The sequence below is a fragment of the Trachypithecus francoisi genome, unplaced genomic scaffold (assembly GCF_009764315.1).
Source record: "Trachypithecus francoisi isolate TF-2019V2 unplaced genomic scaffold, Tfra_2.0 Lachesis_group5, whole genome shotgun sequence".
Lineage (NCBI taxonomy): Eukaryota > Metazoa > Chordata > Mammalia > Primates > Cercopithecidae > Trachypithecus > Trachypithecus francoisi.
In genome coordinates this window covers 98056688-98069584 of record NW_022681470.1, presented here as the reverse complement: position 1 = coordinate 98069584, position 12897 = coordinate 98056688, and the positions used below count along the sequence as shown (strand labels likewise).

At 38.5% G+C, this 12897-nt stretch overlaps 1 protein-coding gene across 8 annotated transcripts in view; it reads right to left on the bottom strand.

Annotated features, from left to right (window-relative positions):
* ARNT (aryl hydrocarbon receptor nuclear translocator) overlaps window positions 1–12897 on the bottom strand; it is a 66577-nt gene that overhangs the window by 15411 nt on the left and 38269 nt on the right. For 4 of the 8 annotated variants that reach the window (XM_033197118.1, XM_033197124.1, XM_033197119.1 and 1 more), the window contains 7 exons: window positions 12588–12801; window positions 10868–10994; window positions 8665–8730; window positions 8172–8257; window positions 6239–6315; window positions 5423–5557; window positions 2226–2300 (listed from right to left, as the gene is read on the bottom strand). In XM_033197118.1, the coding sequence (XP_033053009.1) occupies window positions 2226–2300; window positions 5423–5557; window positions 6239–6315; window positions 8172–8257; window positions 8665–8730; window positions 10868–10994; window positions 12588–12801 (780 nt within the window). The remainder of the gene's footprint in view (window positions 1–2225; window positions 2301–5422; window positions 5558–6238; window positions 6316–8171; window positions 8258–8664; window positions 8731–10867; window positions 10995–12587; window positions 12802–12897) is intronic. The other 4 variants (XM_033197120.1, XM_033197121.1, XM_033197125.1 and 1 more) reach the window with 1 other exon arrangement.

Sequence of the window (12897 nt, the reverse complement as noted above, 5' to 3'; positions counted from 1 at the left end):
CCCTACTTCCTTTGGGAAATCCATTAAAGATACTCTGAGCTACCTTTACAAGTCTATACCAGAAATTTGGTAAGTTTAATGACACTGAATATAGCTTACATATTGCTCTTCAATCCTATTTTTTCCCCTGAAATCTGAGAACATCTGTTTTCTTTTTTTTTCTTTTCTTTCTTTTTTTTCTTTGAGATGGAGTCTCACTCTATTGCCCAGGCTGGAGTGCACTGGTGCAATCTTGGCTCACTGCAACCTCCGCCTCCCGGGTTCAAGTGATTCTCCTGCCTTAGCCTCCTGAGCTGGGGACTACAGGTGTGCCCCACCACACCCAGCTAATTTTTGTATTTTTAGTAGAGATGGGTTTTCACCATGTTGCCAGGCTGGTCGCAAATTCCCGATCTCAAATGATCCGCCTGCCTTGGCCTCCCAAAGTGCTGGGATTACAGGCATGAGCCATGGCGCCCAGACAACATCTGTTTTCAGAGCATCTACAGAGGCTTCCATAAATAAAATTAAGTTGGCTTTAGTCTTGTTTTGCTTTTTAAAAGTAATTTTAAGTTATTCTATTTTTTATTTTATTTTATTTTTAGACAGTCTTGCTTTATCACCCAGGCTGAAGTGTAGTGGGGCAATCTTGGGTCACTGCAACCTCTGCCTCCTGGGTTCAAGCAATTCTCGTGCCTCAGCCTCCCAAGTAGTTGGGACTACAGGCATGAGCCACCATACCTGGCTAATTTTTGTATTTTTAATAGAGACAGGGTTTCAAGATGTTGGCCAGGCTGGTTCAAACTCCTGGCTTCAAGTGATCACCTGCCTCAGCCTCCCAAAGTGCTGGGACTACAGGCGTTAAGTGACCATGTCCAGCCAATTTTACGTTATTTTACATACTAGTCTCATGGAAAATAATCTTTTAACTCTATATTCCTAAAAATGAAAAAATAAAAAATAAAAAAACAGTATTAGAAGCCAACCACCTATTTTGCAATACTATGTATCAAATACTGGGTGATGTGTTTTATATTCATTACCTTATTTAATCTTCCCAACAACCATCTGAATTTAGGTACTATTAATATATTCATTGTATCAGTAAGGACACTACTGAGACTTAAAGAGGTTAATTAACTTGTCTAATACAAAGTAAAAACCGTTATAGAAAGCCATGTCTATAAAATTCACCAGATATTTTCAGGAGCTGAAGCCTGAGAATGACAATTAACAGTCAGCTTATGTAATTCATTACAACTCTCACTCATCCATAAAAGAACCATCTAGGCTGGGCGCAATGGCTCACGCCTGTAATCCCAGCACTTTGGGAGGCTGAGGTGGGCGGATCACAAGGTCAGGAGATCGAGACCATCCTGGCCAACATGTTGAAACCCCATCTCTACTAAAAATACAAAAATTAGCTGGGCGTGGCAGCGTGTGCCTGTAATCCCAGCTACTTGGGAGGCTGAGACAGGAGAATCACTTGAACCCGGGAGGCAGAGGTTACAATGAGCCGAGATCACACACTATACTCCACCCCGGCGACAGAGCTAGACTCCTAAAAAAAAATTAACTGTATAAAATCAATTTTTCTACTACAAGCTTAGTGAAGTATACTGTTTTCTTTTTTTTTTTTTTTTGAGACAGAGTCTAGCTCTGTCATCCAGGCTGGAGTACAATGGTATGATCTCACTGCAACTTCTGCCTCCCCGGTTCAAGTGATTCTTGTGCCTCAGCCTCCCGAGTACCTGGGATTACAGGCATGCACCACCATACCGGGCTAATTTTTTGTAATTTTAGTAGAGATGGGGTTTCACTGTGTTGGCCGGGCTGGTCTTGAACTCCTGGCCTCAAGTGATCCACCTGCCTCAGCCTCCCAGAGCGCTGGGATTATAGGTGTGAGCCACGGCGCCCAGATGAGAACATCTATTTTCACAGCATCTACAGAGATTGGGTGCATGAGCCACCATGCTTGGCCCAATAGTTTAAATACCTTAAAGACAGCTCCTTGGATACAGTTAATTGAATACAAGACAGTAAATAGCCAAAGCCAAACAAAAATACCTTGGGGATTATCCATAATTTCAAAGTATTAGTCCTTTTCTATTTCTTAAAAATGCAGATTAAGTACTAAAGAACATAAAACTGTAGTGCCTGCCACAGTGTTCACTTAATCAGTAGTCAATATTTATGGAGTGAATATGATAAATATTTATTCAGAACCAAACCAGGAAAAAAGTTACCTGTTGGAAGCTGTCTCTTAGAAGCTGCTGGTCTTCAGGATGACAGAATTCCACAATATTCTTTCCTAAGAGTTCCTAGAAGAAAGAAGAGTATGATATATACTTTTTTTTTAAGATGGAGTTTTGCTCTTGTTGCCCAGGCTGGAGTACAATGGCACGATCTTGGCCCCCTGCAACCTCCACCTCCTGGGTTCAAGCAATTCTCCTGCCTCAGCCTCCCAAGTAGCTGGGATTACAGGCATGTGCTATCACACCTGGCTAATTTTGTATTTTTTTTTAGTAAAGACAGGGTTTCACCATGTTGGTCAGGCTGGTCTCGAACTCCTGACCTCAAGTGATCCACCTGCCTCAGCCTCCCAAAGTGCTGGGATTACAGGTGTGAGCCACTATACCCAGCCAAGATATATACTTTTATGGTCATCTAACTGGCCTGGTCCATCAGCTGGGGACCTGGATTTTATTTCTTCTGTTTTGATCCTAAGACTATAGTTAAGTGCGGAGGGAAAAATAAGACAATAAACAGGCCGGGCGCGGTGGCTCAAGCCTGTAATCCCAGCATTTTGGGAGGCCGAGACGGGCGGATCATTGAGGTCAGGAGATCGAGACCATCCTGGCTAACATGGTGAAACCCCGTCTCTACTAAAAAAAAAAATACAAAAAACTAGCCGGGCGAGGTGGCGGGCGCCTGTGGTCCCAGCTACTCGGGAGGCTGAGGCAGGAGAATGGTGTAAACCCGGGAGGCGGAGCTTGCAGTGAGCTGAGATCCGGCCACTGCACTCTAGCCTGGGTGACAGAGCAAGACTCTGTCTCAAAAAAAAAAAAAAAAAAAAAAGACAATAAACAAAAGATGAAATATACTAAAAGAAGACAGAATCTGTTAAGGAGCTGGTTTCTAAAACATTTTTCTTTTTCAGAATATTATACATTTATTTTAATAAGATTATAAATTTTAGGTATAATTTATATTCATAATTCAGCCATTCTAAGTGTATGATTTGATGATTTCTACTAAATTTATACAATTGTGCAATGATTACCACAATCCAGTCTTAGAACACATTCACTGCCCCAGAAAGTTCCCTTGGACCATCTGCAGTCAATCTCTGTTCCCACTCCCCTCCCCAGCCAACCACAAATCTGCTTTCTGCCTCTCTAGTTCTGCTATTTCTACAAATTTCACATAAATAAAACAACACAGTATGTGGTCTTTTGGGTCTAGCTTCTTTCACTGAGCATGGTATTTTTGAAGTTCATCTACATGGTTGCATTACAGTAGTTTATTCCTTTTTATGCTCAGTAGTATTCTAACATGGATACAACACAGTTGTGTATTCATTTACAAAATGTTTTTTTTTTTTTTTTTTTTTTTTTTTGAGACGGAGTCTCACTCTGTCGCCCGGGCTGGAGTGCAGTGGCCGGATCTCAGCTCACTGCAAGCTCCGCCTCCCGGGTTCTCACCATTCTCCTGCCTCAGCCTCCCGAGTAGCTGGGACTACAGGCGCCCGCCACCTCGCCCAGCTAGTTTTTTGTATTTTTTAGTAGAGACGGGGTTTCACCATGTTAGCCAGGATGGTCTGGATCTCCTGACCTCGTGATCCACCCGTCTCGGCCTCCCAAAGTGCTGGGATTACAGGCTTGAGCCACCGCGCCCGGCCCATTTACAAAATGTTAATGGACGTTTAAATAGTTTCCATTTTTTGGCTATTATGAATAATACAGATATGAACTGTGTACAACTATGTACAAATCTATGTGTGAACATGTTTTCACTTCTCTTAGGTAGATACTTAGGAATGAAATTGCTAGGTTATAGGATAAGAGTATGTTTAACTTTGTAGGAAATTGCCAAAATGCTTTTGCAAAGTAGCTATACCATTTTACAAGTCTATCAGCAATGTATGAGGGTTCCTTCCAGCTTCTACACATTTTCAACGATACTTTTTGATTATAGCCATTCTAGTGGGTATCTCATTGTGATTTTAATTTGCACTTTCCTAAGGGTAAAAAGATGTTGAGCATCTTTTTATGTGCATAAATGCATATTTATTCTTTGGTCAAATGTCAAGTCCTGTGCCCTTTTTTACCAGCTGTTTGTCTTAATGAGTTATTTATATATTCCTGGTATAAATCCTCTTTCAGATATATGATTTGTAACTATTTTCTCTCCATTTATGTCTGGATTTTTTCATTTTCTTAATAATATCCTTTAAAGAGGGCAAACTTTAATTACAATTAAATCCAATTTATCATTTTCTTTCTTCTGTGAATCATGCTTTTAGTGTCATGTAAGAAATCTTTTGCTTAACTCAAAATCACAGAGATTTTCTCCTAGGAGTTTATTTGTAACTTTAGCTCTTACACATTTAGGTCTTTGAGCTGATTTTTGTAAATTGTATAAGGTAAGATCCATGTGTTTTTATTTTCGGGTGTGGTTGTTTTTTTTTTTTTTTTTTTGCATACAGATATCCAATTGTTCCATTTGTTAGAAATATTTATTTTATCCATTGAATTGTCTTGGCACCTTTGCTGAAAATTAGTTGACAAGTATAAGAATAGACCTTATTCTGATCTATTGATCTATGTATCTATCCTTACACCAACACCACACTGTCTTGGTAATAGCTTTATAGTTAGTGTTGAATCAGGTAGTGTAAATTCTCTTTGTTCTTTGTTTTCAAGATCTCTTTTTCACCAATCTCTCTCATATAGCCACAGCCAGAAGTCCTTCCTTCCCACAACACTTTTAAAAGTTTATATGATGAGTCAATTCAGAGATGGCTAACTGGTCTGTTGCATGAGTAAATTATAATAACTGGTGCTAAATCTTCATGTTTTATGGGTCATTATTCATTTAGGTAATTACATGAATTATCTAAATGTGGCTATACTGGTGTAACTAATTAATATGAGTACATTTGAATCATTATCTGTATTAATATGAATAACGAAAAATAAATACATATTTGTACGTGCTGCTCCCACCTGGTTTGACAAGCCTTATTTCTCTACATGAGATGACAGTCCTAATAGGAAGCTGAAAATAATGTTAGGTACTAACAGAATATGATGATCTCTTTTTCTCAACTGAGGTTGATATGTTTTGGCTATCTTAGGAACTACATGATTACATAATCTCAACACAGCCAAAGGAAAATGGAGGCTTAAGTATTAGTGATATAATAGCTCCAGCTCCTCACCTGCGGCTGGTAGCCAACAGTAGCCACACAGCGGTGATCCACAAAAGTGAAGATCCCCTCAATGTTGTGTCGGGAGATGAACTCTGTTGGTTGACAAACATTACTCATGTCTGTACAGTTGGGAGAACTAGTTACCTGAGAGTGAAGAGATTAAAATGAGGTAAAATGACACCAGTCTTTACAGATGTATTTCCTATCTCCTCATGGTCTTTTGCATACACATAAGATTCCCAGTTTTAGGACTTTCTAAACTTTCACATTTTATCCAAAAAGGAAAAAAAATGGCAATCACAATCAGACAAGGCATAAGGTCTAGCTCTACTACCAAACATTTACACTTTACCAAGTTAGTAAAGTAAGAATAAAGTTTATTCAACCCAAAATCCACATACTTTCATCTAGCGAGGCTGAGCTCATTACTCAGGTTGATATGATACAAGTAACCAAGAAACTTATCTATACTTATGAAAAAAAATCAAAATAATTTCACTTTTCTAATGTTAGTCAGGTAATGATAAAATGAAAAGGATCTTTCTTCTTTCATATGGGGCAAAGGAAGTTAACTGGAAATTGAAAATTAAGCATAGTAAAGCTAAAATTAAGACAAGCGGAAAAAGATCTCCCTCTCATGCTTTTCAACTTCTACTTAAGTCCAAGAATAGCAATGGTCACTATAAATGCCATATTCCTTCAAATTTTTACAGTTTTGTGGAATTCTTCATTTGTATTCAGAAAGTAAAAGAAAATTAACAGGAATGAGTCCTGAAGATTTTTTCTAATTGAAAGGGGATATACATGTGGAAAATTCATACTTGCCTGCAATCTGCCAATGGCCACTAGGCAAAACTTGCTTCCCTGGCCAGCCTCTGGGTCATCATCTGGGAGGGAAACACCTTCAGAAAGGTGAGGTTAAAAGGTTTAACAGGGACCTCCAACTCAAATGCCTTCAAAACTCAGACAAGTAAAGATTCAAAATAGACCTATTTATGGGCCAGGCATGGTGGCTCACGCCTGTAATCCCAACAATTTGGGAAGCCGAGGTGGGCAGATCACTTGAGGACAGGGGCTTGAGACCAGCCTGACCAACACGGTGAAACCCCATCTCTACTAAAAATACAAAAATTAGCCAGGTGTGGTGGCGTGCGCCTGTAATCTCAGCTACTTGGGAGGCTGAGGTGAGAGAATCACTTGAATCCAGCAGGTAGAGGCTGCAGAGAACCGAGATCGCACCACTGCACTCCAGTCTGGGTGACAGACAGAGTGAGACTCCCTCTCAAAAAAAAAAAAAACAAAAAGCAAAACAAAACAAAATACATCCAGTTATGAAGAGGCTAAGCATAAAGCAATAGAGAATGATAAATAAGAATAAAAATAAACAACTATATAAAATTTACCATATATGCCAGTCATTGTTTTAAGTATTTACATATATATTAATTCCTACATTTTACCCATGTTAATTATAGTAAACTGGAAATACAAGTCCTACCCAGAGTAGTCTAAAAAACTATGCTGGCCAAATAAGGCATATATGAAGACATCCATTCTATGACCATGTTATAGGCAGAAAATTTATGCTTTGCCTAATCTGTGACTTTTAAAGTTAGCAAGCAACCCAAAATGAAGTTATACCAACCATCAATAGTTATTCATGTCCCTTGGAAAAGAGAGAAACCAATGTTTTACAGAGAAAGGGAAGAAGACTGCATTTCTCCCCTATTGTTTGCATAGTTATATTCTTTTTATCCAGAAAAATAGTATTCCTTGATGCTACACAGAGGTATAAAAGATAACATACTTTAAATGTATGGATTATGTAGTATATAGACAAAGTAATTCAAATGTCATTACTACTTCAGTGAAATTTTTTAAAATTACATTAACTACTTTTATTGGGTACCTGCCATATGCCAGGCACTGGGCTGGATGCTTTCCTTAAATTAAATCTAATCCTCACAAAACCCCTATACAGGATGTACTAACTCCAAATTACAGATGAGAAAACTGAGCTTTATAAAGGTCAAACAACTTACCCTAGGCAATGCCACTAATAAATAACAATGACAGGAATCATATCCAGGATTTTCCACGTCCAAAGTTTAACCTCTTTCTGAAATACATCACCTTGCTTCTCTTTTCTCTTAGTTTCTGTCTCCCCCAAACCCCTACTTTCCAATAATATCCATGCAGCAGAGAAGTAATAAAGTTGTTAAGATTTGGAAACTCTGACAAGCCAACTTAAAACGTTGATCCCTGCAACCCAATCACCTTTCTCACATTCCTTGTTTGACCTCAAGTTCTAGTAAAGCCAATCTGCTCAAAGCTTGATTTAAAGCCTTTGCAGAGAATATCCTCGATAAGTTATTACAATAAAGGCAATTCCCCCTTTTCCCTCAAAGTCTTGCTCCTAGTTTAGAAAGCTTTCTCAAATTAACTGCATTCAAGGTCTATGCTTCTTTGCAAGAAATGCTTAGAACACATATGTTCAGTATAAATTTGTGCATTTAAAAACCACATTCTGTGACATAGCCAATACTGAATCATTTTCCAGCCTGATCTATCTATCTCCTCAACTGGAATAAAAGCTCAATAATGGAAGGGAAAGATTGTGCATTTTACTTTCCTATTTTCTTTCATCTTATACAAAAGTACATTTCATATACCAGGTATATAATAAATATTAGCTTTCATGGACTCTGTGAGGAACCAACGGTACTAAGGGGAAATATTTACTGTTTCACTTTCTTACCTGCTGGGGGCCAGGCCTTGATGTAGCCTGTGCAGTGGACCACCACGAAGTGAGGTTCCCCATCCTTTACAGAGCCAAGTCCATTCCTAGAAGAGTTACAGGAATTAGAAAAAAAAAAATCTACCCAGTAAAACTCAAAGGGCAATGCTGGCTTAGTACCTTTAAGTTTAGGCTCTTAGGAGTTTACAAAACAGGATAATCAGCTTTCCCACCCAAAAATGACCACCATATTTTTACCCTTGCCAAAGTAAAGTAACCAAAAGGTATGCAGTAGGAGGAAAGCAGGTAAAATAGCATAGCAACTTCCTTAAACAGGATTTTCAAGAGAAGTTTTAGAAGTTTAGGAAAATACTGCCAGAAAAAAAAGTAACTGGGAGGTAAGGGATGAAAGTGAGGGCTGCTGAAGGAACGACTACAGTAAGATATGGTCAAAATGTGATGATCTCTACAGGTATTTGGCCATCCCTTTGGTTTTCACCACTTAGGATCTCACCTGCATCTGTTCCTCACAAAGCTCAGCCTATTCACAGAAACTGGGTCCACAGAGCTACTGCCACACCTGTTTCAAAGAACAAAGAGATTAAAAGCAATCAGGCTGCACTATCAAACAACTTTCCACAGTAATAGCAGAATAACAGGCTCTGGATACAATTAGACATAGAAAATTGGTAATGCTTCTAATAATGAAGGATAAAGGTAAGTCAGTTTAGTGTTTCTAGAACTTTTAGAATTTGAAGTCAAAATGTTCCATATATTCTTCAAATGCAAATATTCTCAACATCAAGAGTTGGCAAGCTTTTTCTGTAAAGTACCAGATAGTAAATATTTTCAGCTTCATGGGCCAGAAAGTCTGTTGCAACTAGTCAATTCTAGCATTATAGCATGAAAGTAGCCATAGATCATATGTAAAAATATGGGCATGGCTATGTTCCAATAAAACTTATTTACAAATAAAGGGCTGTAGTTTGCTTACTCCTGCTCTACATTAACCACAACTTACTGTAATTGCTACAGTTCATTATTATCTTGCTCTTGCCTATGTCTTTGCATTAGCCATGTCCACATATTGGGATACTCCTGCCAATGCTACTTTCCCTCTCCCCATTCTATAAAATAAAAATAAAACTTACATAGGGTTAATACATGTCATGCTCTGTTCTAAATATCTTTACATATATTAATTCATCTAATCTTCATAACAACTTTATAAAGTCAGTATTAACATTATCGCCATTGTGAGATAATTAAATCAAAGTACAATGTAGTCATGTAATTATCCAAGGTTTCAGAAGATAGCATCAAAGCTAGAATTCAAATCCACAGAATATGGATTAAAACAAAATCCAGCAGTCTGAGTCTAGAAGCTACTCTAAGTTACAAGCTGGGCACAATGGTTCAGGCCTGTAATCTCAGCACTTTGGGAGGCCGAGACAGGCGAATCACTTGAGGTCAAGAGTTTGAGGCCAGCCTGGCCAACATGGTGAAACACTGTTTCTACTAAAAATACAAAAATTAGCCAGCTGTGGTGGCATGCACCTGCAATCCAGCTACTCAGGAAACTGAGGCATGGGAATCGCTTGAACTTAGGAGGTAGAGGTTGTAGTGAGCCAAGATCATGCCACTGCACTCCAACGTGGGCAAAAGAGCAAGACTCTGTCTCAAAAAAAAAATAAATAAAAATAAAAATAAATCACTAAACCACATAATGTTCAATTTTGTGCCTCTCCAAGCAAACCTTTAATATCCTACCCATAATTTCTAGCAACCATCCTTTTAGTACAATGTAGTCAATTTCCATTATATAACCTGAACTTTGTGACCCCAAGATGTCTTTTGTACCTGTTTAGAAAGGACCACCATCTTTTCTACAGAATCCTAAAATATACAGTATATAATTTATAAACACTAAACACTAACTGAGAGACATAGGAAGTCTCAAATTTCTAACCAAAAACAAAAAGAAGAAATCGTCAGAGTAAATGGATATTGCCTTGTGTTGTAATGGGGAAAAAGTACAGGTTTTGTAGTCAGACAACTATGAATTAAAACAAAATCCTGTATCAAACACTATGTAATAGTGGGAAATTCATGTCTTTTTCTCTTTTTTTTTTTTTTTTGAGACAGAGTTTCACACTTTTTCCCTAGGCTGGAATGCAATGGCACAATCTCAGCTCACTGCAACCTCTGCCTCCTGGGTTCAAGCAAATGTCCTGCCTCAGCCTTCGAGTGGCTGGGATTACAGGTGCACACCACCACACCCGTCAAATTTTGTATTTTTTTTTTAGTAGGGACGGGGTTTCACCATGTTGGCCAGGCTGGTCTCGAACTCCTGACCTTAGGTGATCCACCCTCCCCAGCCTACCAAAGTGCTGGGATTAGAGGCTTCAGCCACCGCACCCAGCCAAGTTCATTTCTTTATATATGTTTTTCCATCTGCAAAATGGTAACCATCAATCTTATACTACAGGGCAATTGTGAGGATGAACTAAGATGACAGAAAGCACCTATCATAGTGTCTGGCAAGTTCAGAAACATTAGTTCCCTTACCAAATACTTTATTCTGTGTTACAACCCATCTGGGTAGGGAGAGTTAAATTTAATCCACTGGAGCTAATCCAACTTAACTCCGACAGAAATAAAACTCTCAGCTCTTGATCCTTCCTATACCAAATTACAATCCTCAGCTTGACACTCACCTCATTCGACAAATAAATGATCTCCTTGAGCCCATACACATTCTCATGGAAGACTGCTGACCTTCCTTTTTCACTGTTCCAGTCTTTAGATCCAGGATACGCCCTGAAGGAGGATGTGAAGAGCAGTCTGGAGTGCATTTTTGTGTGTGGGGAAGAGGGGGAGAGATACTGAAGGCAAAGATAAGTAAGCATCCTATTCATGCCCTTAATCTCCTTGCTTAGAACTGACCAAGCAGGAGATGAATTTTTTTTCAAGTCTAAAATACTTCAGTTATCATCAGTGAATCTCACTCTTAAGTTCAAAGGCAAAGCTGAAAATAACATTGTGCAAGGAAAAGTAGGAGTGGAAAGTAGTATTAGAAAACAAGAGGCAAGGCTATATTCTCATGCCTGATTATTTGTATACACATACAGACATACATACAGAGTAAATGTCATTGGTTGAAAAACAAGTAATTTTCTGTAGTCTCAGCTAATCAGGAGGCTGAGGCAGCAGGACTGCTTGAGGGCAGGAGTTTGAGACTGTAGTGTGCTATGACTGTGCCTGTGAAGAGTCACTGTACTCCAGCCTCAGCAATAAAGCAAGACCTTGTCTCAAAAAAAAAACAAAAATAAAAAATTTTACAAAGAAAAAAACCAAGTAATTTTATATGTTATAGAAACATACAGATCTGTTTGTCTTCTTTATTATATAGAAAGGAAGAACAACTTTTGGGGAAAAGGAAGAACTAGAAAAATGAAATCATAAAAACATAAAGGAGGGGAAAACTGGTCAAGTGCGGTGGCTCATGCCGGTAATCCCAGCACTTTGAGAAGCCAAGGTGGGAGGAATGCTGAAGACCAGGAGTTTGAGACCAGTCTGGGCAACAGACAGAACCTGTCTCTACAAAAAATTTAAAAATTGGCCAAGTGTGGTAACATGAACTACTCCCAGCTACTCAAGAAGCTGTAAGAAGGCAGATCACTTCAGCCCAGAAGAGTTCAAGATTACAGTAAGCTATGATGCGCCACTGTACTCCAGCCTAGGCAAGAGAGTGAGACCCTGTTTCTTTTTGGGGGGAAAAAAAGGAGGAAAACTAAAGATCAACAACACTAATATGAGTATGTTGAAATTTCTTGCATTTTAACTACCAGTTTTTATCTGCTTCCACTTTAAATTTTTTTCTAGAGTTGCTCAACAATAGATATGACTTGTTTCCTCTACCCAAACTCTGGCCAAAAGACTGAACATAATAAAATAGGGGAGAAAAAAAGAACAACAGTACAGATACAAACAACAACATAAAACACCTTATACACCGACCAATAACCATATCTATAGAATAAAAAGCTGTTATCATTGAACCTAGCACAAAGCCAAGCACCAGGAGGTAGAAAAAATACCAGATAATTATCCATATAAATGAGATAAAAGCATGGGTAATTCCCTTAGAATGGAAAAAAAAAAAAAAGGCCTGTAGGTTTGGCTTTTACTGTTCTATTTACACTAATATTAAGATAAATGTAAAATATTATCATTAATGAAATATTTTCTAAGGATGAGCCACAAAGTAGATAATCTCATATGGATAAAAAGAACTCCTTTATATTCATTAAAGGAGAAAATTCTTGAAGTCTTGCCAGAGTCAACAAACCAATTTAACGGCTAAAACATCTCTTAAGCCTCGGGAAAAAAAGAAGAAAGGACTTCTCATTCATTTCCCATACACATAACTCTCACCTGTCAGGGCATTTTCCGAAGTGGAAAGCTGCTCACGAAGTTTATCCACATCATCTGGGTGCACCTGATCATAGAGTGTGCTGCCAAACCATTCAGACTGTGGCTGGTTCAAAACAGGAGTCACGGAGTCAGAGACATACACCACCCTGCCTGTCTCACATGAGACAATAAACAGAAAGCCATCTGCTGCCTCCAAGATCAAATGTTTCAGTTCCTGCCCAAGAAAAAGAAATAGAAGTTAATATTGAACTCTGAAAAAACAAGTATTTCTATTCACAGGAAGAAGTAAGACACTTCAGGCCATACGCAT